The following is a 13,946-nucleotide window of genomic DNA, read 5'->3' as shown; positions in this document are numbered from 1 at the left end:
AGGTATTTTATATGTAGAAAATATGTTCCAAATTTGAAAAGAATCGGATAAGTAGTTTTCAAATGACGATGTCCACGGACTTCATAAATGTGCTTTCGAGAAAAACGCGTTTGAAGTTTCTGCTCTTGCTTTCTTGCAGTATTAGATAGAAGGAGAAAAAAGCCTATAATTTCTACAGTTTTGCTTCAATTGACTTGAAAATTTGACACAACATTTTTGAAATGTTTTACAATAAGAAAATAAAAAAATCGATTTTTTTTAAAGTGTTAGACCCTACCCCCCCCCCCCCCCCTTAAGAACATAAAGCAAATACATATCTGAAATATAAATATAAATTTGAATTTAAAATTCTAATTTTTTCTTTTGTTTACAGCTGGTTTATTGAGATTTTTTAAACTTTTCAAAGTCATATCAGGTGACTAATGCTAACCTCATTTAAAAATCTAAAGTAATGCTATTTTTCACTTGCGTTTATAAGGAATTCATGACTTATTGCAAAATAAGAATTCAGGTTCTGAATCACAGTAAAGATTCTCTGTCGCGAGTGTTTATCACCCCTAAATTTTTCACCATTCAAATATGAATTATAAACTTAAAATTAATAACCTATATTATGAAATTCAAAAACATAAATTTTAATTTCAAATCTGATTTTATTTAATTCTGTTTAAAATGTATCACATCAAACATTCATATTATGGATGACCATGAAAAAACTACAAGTACTGCCAAACAGAAATCGAATATAAAATATTCATAGTAAGAGTTTAAATTTTAAAAAATCTTCTCTTGAGATTTCAGCAACAATTAATCGAAAAAAGAGATAACGTGTTATGATTTTTGCGTTCCCTGTGAGTTTTTAGAACCAAAAAGGAACAAAAAAGTATTTATAAAAGTTGTTTAATATAAAGGAATTCATCTCCAGAACCCACAATCTGCATTCAAAACTAAAACACAAGGAAAAAAATCCACATTTTCCGAGGTGCAAAGAATTTGAAAACTGATTTCGACTTATTTAGGAGCACTAAATGCAAATTTGTATTTTTTTTATCAGCTCTTGTTTCCGGTATAAATTTAATGAATATACCTACAAGGTTCATTGAAAAAATTTGTGCATTTGAGCAAAAGTGTAATATATCAAAAAGATTAAAACAAGGTTTTAACTTAAAAATAAATTTTCATTAAGACTGTGAGTAATTTACCATGAGAAAAAATTATAGAAGTAAAGTATCTTTTCCCATTTTGTAAAATACGCAGATTATCTAGACGAAATCTGTATTGTTTTTTTCCGGGAATTAATCAATTTTAAGCATTCTTCCGTCTAATCTGTATCGTTGAATGAATAAAGGATCATGAAAAGATTTTACATATTTTTTGTTGTTCATGCAGGTTTCTCATTGATCGATTTCACTCTTAACTGCTAAGTTTTAAAATTACTAAATGCCAGAAAATAAGAAAGGAGAGAAAAAATCTGACAAAAAATCGAGTTTGAGTCGCAAAAATTTTCCAAAATCAGTTTGCCTCGGTGCTCTAATATTTGGAAGCTCAGGAAAAAAATCAAGATAGCTTGGAAATTTTCTTCTACATTTTCATCTCTCAACAACTTATGTATTATTTTCATTGAAAAAATTACATTTATAACGAGAAATTCTTTAGAGGGCTCTTAAAGTGACAATTTTAAAATACCAGACATACCTACAAATTAAAAAAAAAATTATCAACATTTTTACGCAGTGGATAATATAGATTCACTGGTTAATTTCTAAAAGGATGTGTAAGTTGTGTAGAAGGATATTGAAATGAGTAGATATATTGAGAAATTTTGATAAATTTTCCATTATTCGTCTCTTATTTCATACTTTTTTAAATACCTGTTGTTCAGTGCAATTCATGGGGGAAGGAGGAGCAGTGTACAGCTTATATTGTAGACTCATTGGCAACTGACCATCCCCCCCGCAACCCCTCCCCCTCCTTTCACTCACTCAAATGAATGTTTTTTCACCAGATATTAACGTTCCTTCAAATTGACTGATTTTTGAAAATTGGAAAATCACCCCCCCCCCCCCCCCCCCCCCCAAGAGCCAGCTCTAGGACCGCCCCTGACCTTGACGTATAACAACATTAAATATAGAATAGTGAGAGTATCACAATTCAGCGTTGTTTGTTATAGGCATCAACGGATCACTTCCGACCATAAGTGAAACGGATCCCCTAGATGTCGGTCCCACGGCTTTTAACTAAAGCTCAATCACATGGTCAATCTGGTCCGATCAGAAATGATTGTTTGACCTTTTATTGTCATATTCCTCCCCAATGCTCCAGTGAATGTGTATTTGCGGATTATGAATTACGATGGCTTATTCTTAAATCTAGCTTTTTTCAATCACTGGTGGCTAATTTGATGGAAATGATATTTTGTGGTTTTAGGTTTGTGAAACGAATCTGTCTCTTGAGTTGTTTTGATAGTATTATAGTTCAGAGCAAACAGTCTTGATAATTTTTAAATCTTATTCAAAAGTAGCCATTCAACTATGTGAGGCTTCTTTCTTATCAGGTTTCGGTAGCGCTCGTGGGGGAATTTTACTCCTGCTACCAGGTTATTCGGCTGCTGTTGGCGTTTACCTAAAGCTATAAGGTGGCAGTCATAATATACAAACAGGCTTTCAAATTACTATAATGGGGCATAGTTTATAAGTTTTAAGTACAAAAACAATAAAATTAATGTTCTGATAACTCTTATTTTATTAATTCCTTCAACAATTGTAATCTCATCGCACAAAACAGCCCTTACGGCTGAAAAATAACCATTTTTGAATTTCTACGGTAATCTCCCATGCGGTTAAAAAACAACCATATTTCTACTTCTCCCCGAAAAGTCATTTTATGAGTTCTCATGGAGAACTCATAAAATGACATTTCCCGGGAAAAGGTCAAAAATGGTTATTTTTGAATAATAAATGGTTTAATAGTTTCTAGCGTGCGAGCTATTTAAACGCCACAAAAAAAAAGTATCTTTATAAATCACCAAAATTCCATGATTAACCGAAAAGCTGTAAAAGTTCGGTATTATTTACCGAACAACCGGTAGATTTTACCGAAATACCTTTAATAATAAAAATTCGAAAATATTTCTGAACAATCGGTTATTTTGACCGAACAATCATTGGTTTTTAACTATATATCGATATTTTACCGAAATATCGTTAGTTCTCGAAAAAATATCTGCAATTATTACCGAAATGCCGGGAATATTTATCGAAAACTGCAAAATTTTCTTTCATTTTTGCCGATAAAAACTTTCGGTAATTCCAGCTTATGATGCACAGCGTATTACGCAAGATTAATTAAATCTCGAGTCCCGAGTCATGTAATGCGCGCTGTGAATTAGAAGCTCAAATTTAAGAACGTTTTATGGTTTCGGTAAAAATTACCGAATATTTTGCAGTTTTCGGTAAATATTACCGAGATTTCCAGAAACGCTTCCATGTTATTATTCGTTTTCTTTTTTCCTTTTTATTTTTACTTCAAATAGAATACCCGATGCTCGTCCTCCGACCTGGTGGCGTTAGCGGGACAGTCATATTTTATGCTTTGCCCATCCAAGATGGGGCAGCTTAAAAAATACACAGTAAACGAAAATTACCGAGTTCGGTAATTTTTTTTTACCGAAATCCTAACATGTGTAAATCGTTAAATTGTTCGGTAATTTTTTCGGTAAAAAAATAAACGAACATCGGTAAATGAAGAATCGATTTACCGATGTTCGTTTATTTTTTGCCGAAAAAATAAACGAACATCGGTAAATGAAGAATCGATTTACCGATGTTCATTTATTTTTTATCGAAAAAATTCCCGAACAGTTTAACGATTTACACATGTTAGGATTTCGGTAAAAAAAATTACCGAACTCGGTAATTTTCGTTTACTGTGTAGGATTATTCCAGGCAATATAATTACGTACATGCAGTGGTATGGAAATAACAAAATGTTTACAAAATGTAACAATCAAAGAATGAATTCCATTTCGTTGCTTTTTACATCAGTACTTACCAGCAATTTTATTCAGAATATTTCTGAACAAACCACTTTAACAAGCGACTCAGAAACAAGAATGCGTACACATGAGAAAATCGAATATTTCCCATATGACGTTTCTTTTTCCATAGTGCAAGCGAGATGCCACTACATCGCAGGAGAGAGACCGATTTGACGTTTGTACTGACAACGACACATGACGGCAGGATTATTTAACAGTTTTCTCGGCGTTTTTTATCGAACCATCCTATTTGTTTACATATATCTAGAAGAACTTCGGTAAGCCAAGAATCGATCAACTAAGTTCGGTTGAGAATAGACGTCAAAATCATATGGCGTATTTTTTTTTTTTTTTTTTTTTTGATTCCGGATTTGGCTCTGGAACCGTCAGAATAAAAAAACGATTTTCGGGTTTCGAGTTATTCCATACGTAGGTGTGCGCGAGAACGAGCGCAATGTTTATATGCAGCTGTCATTTTGTTCTCCCTTCTAGATTTCTTCATTCGGTTCTTCACATACGGATTGCACTGGACAGCAGATAGTACGATTTTGCTTGGCTGAGAGGTTCAAAATCGCGGCAATCATCATTTTCCCGTTCATTATTTCAACTGTTTTGCTTTCAGCCAAAAACAGCTGTTTAATGTTTTGACCAGGGTTGCCAACATATATTTTCAAAAATCAGGGAACTGGTGAAATAAAAATCAGGCGAAATCAGGCTACATAAGTAACGGAAATTCCTCTAAAAGTGATGACATTTTTTTTTGGTCATCACTCTACATTTTTACTGTGTTGTGGGCCTACTTGGTTGCATAGTTCTACTGAATCAAAGCCGAAAGATTCCTTTTCATTCCCTTTTTAAGATATGAATTAATGGGAATCTTTCGATTGGTTTCATTCAGCCACATTTTCGCTTTTTAACTTCAGCAATAGTACCTAATTTAGTTCCTTACTACCCATTTTTCATCACATTCGCAAAAATCAGGCAAAATCAGGCATTTTTTGAAAAATCAGGGAAATTCAATGGCTTTTCAGGTTGTCAGGCAGAGCCTCGAAAAATCAGGCAATCCCTGAAAAATCAGGCATATTGGCATCTCTGGTTTTGACAACAACGTTGAGAGTATTGGTGAACTTCTCGCAAAACTGACTTTCTTCCCCTAGGTTGCCTCTCGAGCAATAAATGAGCACGATGACAGCAGTTAGAGCGAACCTAGGTTGCCTCTAGTTTGCCTCCAGGTGAAAAAAAATACGGTAATAAATAACCGTTTTTTTTTACAAATTACAGAACTGGTTCGGTAAAATTAATTACGCAACTCGGTAATTTTCGTTCACTGTGATTTATTGCAGATACCTATTTTTATTATGATTGAGTTTTCAACTACAATCATGCAAAGTGGCAACTGTCATCGTGACAGATAAGTTACACCGAACAATCTGCCGGGATAGCAGGGTGTTCGACAGTTTTAATTTTTGCCCGAAAAACCTTAACTGTCAAAAACTGCCATCCCATCAAATCAAATTAGGAAAGGGAAATATCCCTCAAATGTCACTTAATTGATTGAAAATCGTACAATTTCGTTATGATAAGCTATGATGTAGAATCATTTACAAGGTACCTATACTCTTTTTTTTTTCGTTGCTTGCAGTTTGAGATATTGTCAATTCAGTTGATGTCCGAAGTTTTCGCGCTGGTAATTGGCAACCATGCAACCAGCACGATTAAAAATTCATCAAACACCTCTGCAATTGGCACCCCTTTCTTTTGTTTGGTTCCGACACTTGGAAAATGTTGTTTGGACAAGATGAAATGTTGCCAGCGCTGATGTTGACGAAATCTCCGGTTTGGGGATTAAGCGACAATAATAAACTTGTAATAGGAAAATTAAAGTGTGGGTGAATTAGTAAGATTTTTTTTCTTAAAAACATAAGAAAAAATAACCGTAAAAACACCTAATCACACAAAAATATTCAAAAAATTAATTTAAATTTTTTTTCCAAAACAAGAGTAATTTTGTAACAAAAACAATATGATTGTTTTAAGTTCGGTTTCAATATTTTCAATCATAGAATCTTGGTATAGATTTTTAACTTCATTTCTGCCGATAAATTATATTGAGCGCCAATTATTCTTAAAATTAATGATTTTTTCATAAATTTTACAAAGAACGATGACTGAATGAATGATTTATGTCTGGAAATGCAATTAAGTCAATTTAACAGCCTTATGAATAATCAATTTGTCTAAAGATATTTCGCCGGTAAATTAATCATCGTGTTAAACATTTTATTATTCAAACAGTGTCTTCTTTGTTTCTGATTGGGCCATTCACTTTCAATCATATTTCGTTCAGTACCGTTCGGTTGAAATATCACAACTCCTTATGGTACATATATGAGGTGTATACTAAGCCAGACACTTCCTCAATATCACTTTTGATGCCCATGTATGTAGGAATGAAAACTTTTAATCAACCAAGCTCTTTTGCGCAGATTTCCTTGTCAACATCTTGAGCAATCAACAGAGCCTTAGCACAAACACGAGTCACTCAAACACACAGACGCGGGCCGTTTGTTTGATGCGCGTGAAAAAAAAATTGCACGCTTCTCTGAACATCGTTCGCAACTTACCTTGTCAGCTTTATTTTTTCTTCAGTGAAAAAAAATTAAATAACAAACTCACTACTAAGCTTTTCTCAGTACAGCTCGAGAAATGTTCTGTTCGCACCGCAGCACCGCCCGATTTAGACTGTTTCGGCGGCCTCCGGGACTACTTAGCGCAAGCCGTCCTAAGCCGGCGAGTTGAGTTGGGCTGAGGCTGAGGCGCACATGATGTCGTCGACCACAGACAGAACGGACAGGTGAGAAAAGTGGCATGGCCGCATGGCAGCAGCAGCGCCAAAGAAGGTCTTCGTTGCGATGCCGACGCCGACGCGTCGTGGCCAAATGAAATTTACCCGTCGAAAAGATCACATTGACGCTCATTATTATGGTCAACCTCGTTCTAGCTCCATATGAATGAGGCAGGCGTCACGGGCGTCGGTTTTTGTCGAAACAAAAATAAGCAAAAATTCAAAACAGAAAAATCGTATGAGTTTCAAGCGCTTAAAAAATAAATACAAAAAAATAATAAAAAAATATTTAAAGCACTAAACCAAATATAATAATAACCAATATATCTCACTCCTTAAAATAATTGGAGACACGCCATGCGCTCCTTCATGTGAGGAAAGTTCTAACTTAACATCAAACTAAGCCGTAGTTGGCATACGCAAATTTATCAAAGCCAATAAGTCAAATATTTCACAGTTGTCATACAGTTGTTTTTAGAAAATTTTCCTCTGTCGCTGAGATGCGTTGTTATTAAAATTTCGTTGCATTTGTTTTCAACAATATTGTTTTCTATCGAGCATAAGGTAAGTTTTTGATACCTTGACTGCGATTTATTGTCAGATTGATTTTTCAGGTTCCCAAGACATCGAATATATTTTCCTGGAGGACTCGATCTATGTTCGCTGGTGTTTGACGGATAAAAACTATACCGGACCCCCGATACTCTGGGATCCTCTGAATGATTATAATATGTTTGACTAAACGCTAACTTAAAACTTGAACAAGATTAGTTAAACACAAATTTAAAAAAGGGCTTGTGATATAGCTCAGTTGGCAAGTCAGTTGCTTCCGTGAGTTCGAGCCCAAGAGTAAACATTGAGCACAGTCTTACCGGACAAGTTTTTCAATGACTGTCTGCCAACTGCATCGTTGATAATTCGCGATTGACATACAGATGTTAAGTTGACTATTATCGAAAAAAAAAAAAAAACAAAATTTAAAAGACATTTTTGCAGTCTTCAGCAATCTATGCAAACCCCGACTGCACCCGACACATCTGAGCCTATCAACGTTTACTACCAGAACGTCGGTGGTGTGAATTCCTGTCTGGTTGACTACCTCCTTGCCACGTCAAGTTCCTGCTACGAAATCATCGCCTTTACGGAAACATGGCTAAACGACCGCACCTTATCTAGTCAAATTATCGGCCCAGACTATGTAGTATTCCGTTGCGATCGAAGCCCCCTGAACAGCAAAAAATCATCTGGTGGCGGAGTTTTGCTTGCCGTAAAGTCCAGACTCACGGCTCAGCTGATCGAAGACAATTCCTGGAACGATTTGGAACTTCTTTGGGCCCGCATTGATCTCGGTGACCGGAAACTGTACTTATGCGTAGTGTACGTGCCTCCTGATCGCTCTAGTGATCTGGTTGTAGCTGAGTCTTTCTCGCGCTGCCTCTACAAAGTTAGCTCAATCTGCTCTCCCGTAGATGATATTCTTGTTATCGGTGATTTCAACATGCCTGGCTTGAAATGGTGCCCATCCCACGGTGCCTTTTTGTTCCCAGATCCTATGCGCTCCTATTTCTCGGCTCCTTCCAACATCTTCCTGGACTCTTTGAGCACCGCGACTCTTCGCCAGATCAACAGCTTCGAAAACGAAAATGGCCGTATGCTAGACCTCTGCTTCATTAACGAAGGCTTCAGGAATCCGACAATTGATTTAGCTCCCGCTCCTCTCGTCAAAGTTGTTTCTCATCATCCAGCTTTAGTGGTCTCACTCGATGTCACTAACATTAACGCCCCCTTAGAGGAAACTGCTTCCTTCTACCAGGACTTTAAAAACGCCGATTACGAAGCTATCTCTCGCGTCTTAGGTTCCATCGAATGGGAGAACGAGCTCGATCTCTCTAACCCCAATGCTGCCGCTGCGACTTTCTCAAACATACTAAACTACATAATCGATCGTCATGTTCCGAAACGCAGCTTACCTTCCAACCCTCGAGCTCCCTGGGTCACTAACCAGCTGCGACAATTGAAAACGGCTAAAAACCGTGCTCTCCGATACTACAGCAAGCACAAGTCCCTCTGCACAAAAGAAGATTACCGCAAACTAAACACAGCGTACAAAAAAAGCAGCAGGCGTTGCTACCAGAACTATCTTCACCGACTACAACGCAATTTTAAAACCAATCCGAAATCTTTCTGGAAGTACGTCAAAAATCAGCGGAAAGAATCCGGACTTCCGTCTCAAATGTTCTTGAACGGCAACTCAGCTAACACCGATCCTGAAATATGTAATCTTTTTGCTGAGAAGTTTTCAAGCGTTTTCACAACGGGGTCCATTTCCTCAGAGCAACTGGATATGGCTGTAAGAAATATTTCACCTCTAGATTCTTCCTTGAACGGTATCACATTCGATGACGCAGCCATTTTGAAGGCGACAGCTAAGCTTAAAAATTCATCTTCTACGGGTCCGGACGGGATACCAGCCATCTTCTTGAAACGTTTCATGCCACACCTACTGACTCCCATTAGACACATTTTTCGAGCTTCGCTGGACTTCGCAATCTTTCCCTCGCTTTGGAAAGAAGCTTACATGTTCCCTGTTCACAAAAAAGGAGATAAGAAAGATATAAACAACTACCGCGGAATTTCAGCTCTTTGTTCGATAGCAAAACTGTTTGAATTGGTTGTTCTGGATCCAATATTTTCGTCCACGAAGCAAAACTTTTCCAACGATCAACACGGATTTTTGCCAAAACGATCCACGACTACAAATTTGCTGACTTTCACATCGTTCGTGCAAGATAGCTTTGCCAAGAAGTCTCAAACTGACGCCATCTATACTGATTTGTCTGCTGCCTTCGATAAAGTAAATCACGATATTGCAATCGTTAAACTCGAACGCTTAGGATTCTGTGGATCTTTACTGGACTGGTTTCGAAGCTACCTAACGGGACGAAAATTATCAGTTCAAACAGGAAATTTTTTCTCAAGACAATTCTCCGCTTGTTCAGGCGTGCCTCAGGGAAGCCACTTGGGACCGATAATTTTTGTCATCTATTTTAACGATGTACTCACTGTCCTTGATGGACCTAAACTTGCGTATGCTGACGACCTCAAACTTTTCCACACCATCAATAGCCAAGAGGACATCGATTTCTTGCAAAGGCAGTTCAATACCTTCGCTCACTGGTGTGACACCAACTGCCTGCCTCTGAACCGGAGTAAATGTGCTGTCATTTCATTTTCTCGCAAGCGGAACTGTTTACACGCGGAGTACACTCTTGGTAACGAAACCATCGCCCGGGTGGACCACATCAACGATCTGGGCGTGATCCTAGACCATCGGCTGGAGTTTAAGACTCATACGAATTACATCGTTGATAAAGCATCAAGAAGTCTTGGCTTCTTATTTCGCGTTACAAAGGAGTTTAAAGATGTGTACTGCCTAAAAAGCTTGTATTGCAGCCTCGTTCGTTCAACTCTCGAATATGCATCAGCAGTTTGGTGCCCATTTTACCAGAATGGAGCCGAACGAATTGAGGCTATTCAGCGGCGCTTCATGCGGTATGCCCTGAGACACTTGAACTGGCTAGATCCGTTTCGTTTACCCAGTTACGAAAGCCGTTGCCGCCTTATTGATTTGGACACACTTCATGTCCGCCGAAACGCTGCACGTGTTTTAGTCGTAGCGGATCTTCTTGCGTCGAGAATTGACTCTCCCGTGTTGCTGGAAGCTATTCCCCTCAGTGTGCGACCCCGAGGACTAAGGAACCAAAATCTGCAGCTCTATGTTCCAATCCGGCTGAACAACTACGGAGCCAACAGCGCTCTTATAGGAATTTTTAGAACTTTCAACCGCTTCGCCGAGTACTTCGATTTCGACGTCTCAAGAGCCACGTTCCGAAGAAAAATTTTAATGGTATCGAGGACTGTGTAGACTAAGGTAGTTTTTAACTTGTTTGTAACTCATTATTTTATTAAGCTATCATTAGGATCAACAGGTGATCCGTTGATGTTTTTACACAAATAAACAAACATTTGTGTTCCGAAGGTGTTTAGTTTAGTTTAGTTTCTTTATTCAGTACATAACATTTACATTTTTGATTTTATACTCCACTGGTTACACCGTTTTAGGAGTATATTCTATGCTAGCTAAACCCAAAAAAATCTATCTTAAGCTAAACTGTATTTTTATAATGACCCCAGATTTCAATAATTATAAAACAAAATATTTACACAAACAAAACAAATTTTAAAATTATATTTAACAAACGTTTTTCTTTATAATTGAATTTCAGACTAAGCAAAACTATAAGGTTAAAATATCATAAGAATTAAGTAGTGTTGATAATAAATGAGTTTCTAATAAGAATATCTATATTTGCTTTTTTAATCGAACATTATTATTGAAATGTCCACATCTTTCCTAAAAATAATAAAAAAAAATTAACACCACGAAATGAAAGAGAGCTTTCCCCAATTGTTGATACGATAGTAGGCCGACCGAGTAAGTTTCTATTGCGTGTGAGATATTGATGGTTTGTGCGATTGAAAGGTATGTATATTGCAGTGAGTACTTTGAGTAAGACTTTGAAAAATGAAGCTACAAATTTAATTAATTATAAACCTCTAACTGAAATTATATAATTGTTACTATTGTAAAGATCAGCAGTGTGACTGCGGACAGGAAGATTGTATGTAAGGCGTAGGATTCTATTTTGTGTGATTTGGACTTTGTTGATCTGACTATTGCATGCGTTGCCCCAGGTTGACACCAAGTGTGTCAGGAACGAATGAAAAAGTGAATGATAAATTGTTATTAATACATTAGTTGGTACTCTTCTTCTAATTTTACATACAATGCCCGTAATTTTATTTAATTTTGATAATAAATGACTAATATGTTGGTTCCAACTTAAATGTTCATCGAGAATAATATCAAGGTATTTACATTCTTTGACAACTCTAACACTTAGAAATGTGGATTTGGTTATAAGTAAAGGATTCGATAAAGAACGATAACTAGATTTGAAATTTAATATGTTGGATTTATCAAGATTTAGTGTCAGTTTATTAATACGGAAGGTACCATCAAGACGCCATTCACCGCCCAGTTAAGCGGTTTTTCAACTTCAAACATGTGTAATAAAAAAACGACGGCAGACTTTTATTCGCTTTCTTTTCCAATACATCCCAAAACTGCTATACTTTAAATAAAAAATTTAGTGAAATGCGAAAAATTTACACTTTTCAAAATAATTAACTAAACTTTGGGGTGTTCAACTGGCCCTATTACCACCCACTCGACTTTTTCGGGTATCGATAATGTTTTCTCAAGGAAAAACTATCTAAACAACACGGAAACTGTTCTTTTTAGTATTTTCCATGCAACGAGCTGTCAAAACCATATTTTGGCTCTTTAGAGAATACATTTTGTGAATTTTTTTCCGCAAATTTAGTACAAATTTTAACAAAGTACGTTGACTGACAAAATGATGATTCCCGGCAAATAACCGGTTACTTTCAGCGATAAAACATCATTATCTAACATAATCAAACTAAATGCTTCTTACAATTTACACATTTGACACAATACATGCGTTAAAAATAAAGAAATTGTGCGTGACCGGTCATTAGGAACCCACACTTTTTTTTATACACCAATTACCGCCCATCACTAAACGCTTCAAAAAACAACAACTATTAAAAAAATCGAAAATTTTTTGATGCAAATCTATTCTACGAAAATAAAACTATCGTTTCAAGTCGATTTTAGGTCCAATAGGTACTATCTAGTAAACAAAAACCCCTTTTTGCCCTAGGAGTACAGTAATGCTTAGTTCGCTAACAGGCGTCGAATTCAATAATTTGACCGGAAACGAAAAACCAAATATATTATTTCTGGCTATAGTTAGCATAATTAAGCGATGTTTTTTCAGTGAAATGGTCGAACAACGATGCCGACACAGAACACAGGTCTTATATTTGGAGAAAACATCCCAGTTTTTTTCAAAATACACACAAAAGGGTGATTTTGGACGGTAAATGGTGACTGCGCATAGTAAAAAACTGTATCAGAAACAGTTCAAACGATACATCTACGGACCCAGAAAAGGTGATTATCTCAGTAAACGTAGCTATAATACTAAACTTTACTTCGACAACGATAAGAACGAAACATGAACGTTCATGTAAAAAGGTGACGGTGTCTGAAAAGGTGAATGAATAATACGAACGATTTATTTCAAATTTATCAGAATCGTAATATTGATCTCAAACCGTTATCCTTAACGTCCATGCCTTCTGCCTTACTCACGTCAAAAATGACTGAAATGCTGGTTATAGTTGCCAGATGATTTAACATGAAGAAAATAAGCATTCGTTTATGAAATGTTTTTTTTTTTTATTTTTCTGTTCACTCATAGGAATCAATTATTCCTGCAATCAAGTGAAATATATTCACAAAAAATAAACATAAACAAACAACAAAAAATAAACTCATTAAAAAGCTCATTTAAAAACAAACAGTATTTAAACTGATGTCGGTGAAATTGATCCTAGTTTCAAATTCAAAGCCAGTAGAATCTCAAGCTGAAATAAATAAAACTCCGATATTTTCACAGCAATTTTCATACTAAAACCACCTAAAACTACACAATTAAAAGTTTTTGTAAAAAAATATAGTGCAAACATAAAAAACCAGAATTTTTGGCACCGCTGTCAAAATCTGTCAAATAAAAGTGAAGAAAAAGAACACGCTGCGCCGGAAAAAAGTTTTCGCGTTCGAATCGAACTCGAGTTTAGTCCGGGAAACTCGCGGTGAATCGGGACTAAAAGCAGTAAGTTTTTTTTAAAAAAATAAAATTTCTACTACCATTAGTAATAACATTGATTTTTCTTCACAGAAACCCGCAAATATGACCTCAAACTGGCCCGTTGGGCCCCGGAGCTCATGGATAGGGACCGCCACCACCTCTCAAAATTACACGGCTGCCGTTGGAACCAAGCAAAAAAAAAACCCTCGGAACTGACTCTGGCTATATGCAACCTGGACCAGCAAGCGCTGATCCGAGTTCC

General features: G+C 36.4%; 2 protein-coding genes across 2 annotated transcripts in view; one reads left to right on the top strand and one right to left on the bottom strand.

Moving 5' to 3' along the window:
- Nucleotides 1-6,815, bottom strand: part of LOC129753707 (ecdysteroid-regulated 16 kDa protein) — a 43,892-nt gene extending 37,077 nt beyond the window's left edge. The window contains exon 1 of the mRNA XM_055749704.1: nucleotides 6,661-6,815. The gene's annotated coding sequence lies outside the window, so the exon portion shown is untranslated. The remainder of the gene's footprint in view (nucleotides 1-6,660) is intronic.
- A 1,075-nt stretch (nucleotides 6,816-7,890) lies between these two features.
- On the top strand, nucleotides 7,891-11,172 carry LOC129738152 (uncharacterized). Its single transcript, XM_055729336.1, has 2 exons — nucleotides 7,891-9,157; nucleotides 11,168-11,172. The coding sequence occupies exons 1-2, from the start codon at nucleotides 7,891-7,893 to the stop codon at nucleotides 11,170-11,172; spliced, it is 1,272 nt and encodes a 423-aa protein (XP_055585311.1).
- Nucleotides 11,173-13,946: the final 2,774 nt, after the last annotated feature.

This window comes from Uranotaenia lowii, chromosome 1 (genome assembly GCF_029784155.1).
Source record: "Uranotaenia lowii strain MFRU-FL chromosome 1, ASM2978415v1, whole genome shotgun sequence".
NCBI lineage: Eukaryota > Metazoa > Arthropoda > Insecta > Diptera > Culicidae > Uranotaenia > Uranotaenia lowii.
This window is presented reverse-complemented; position numbering and strand designations above follow the sequence as displayed.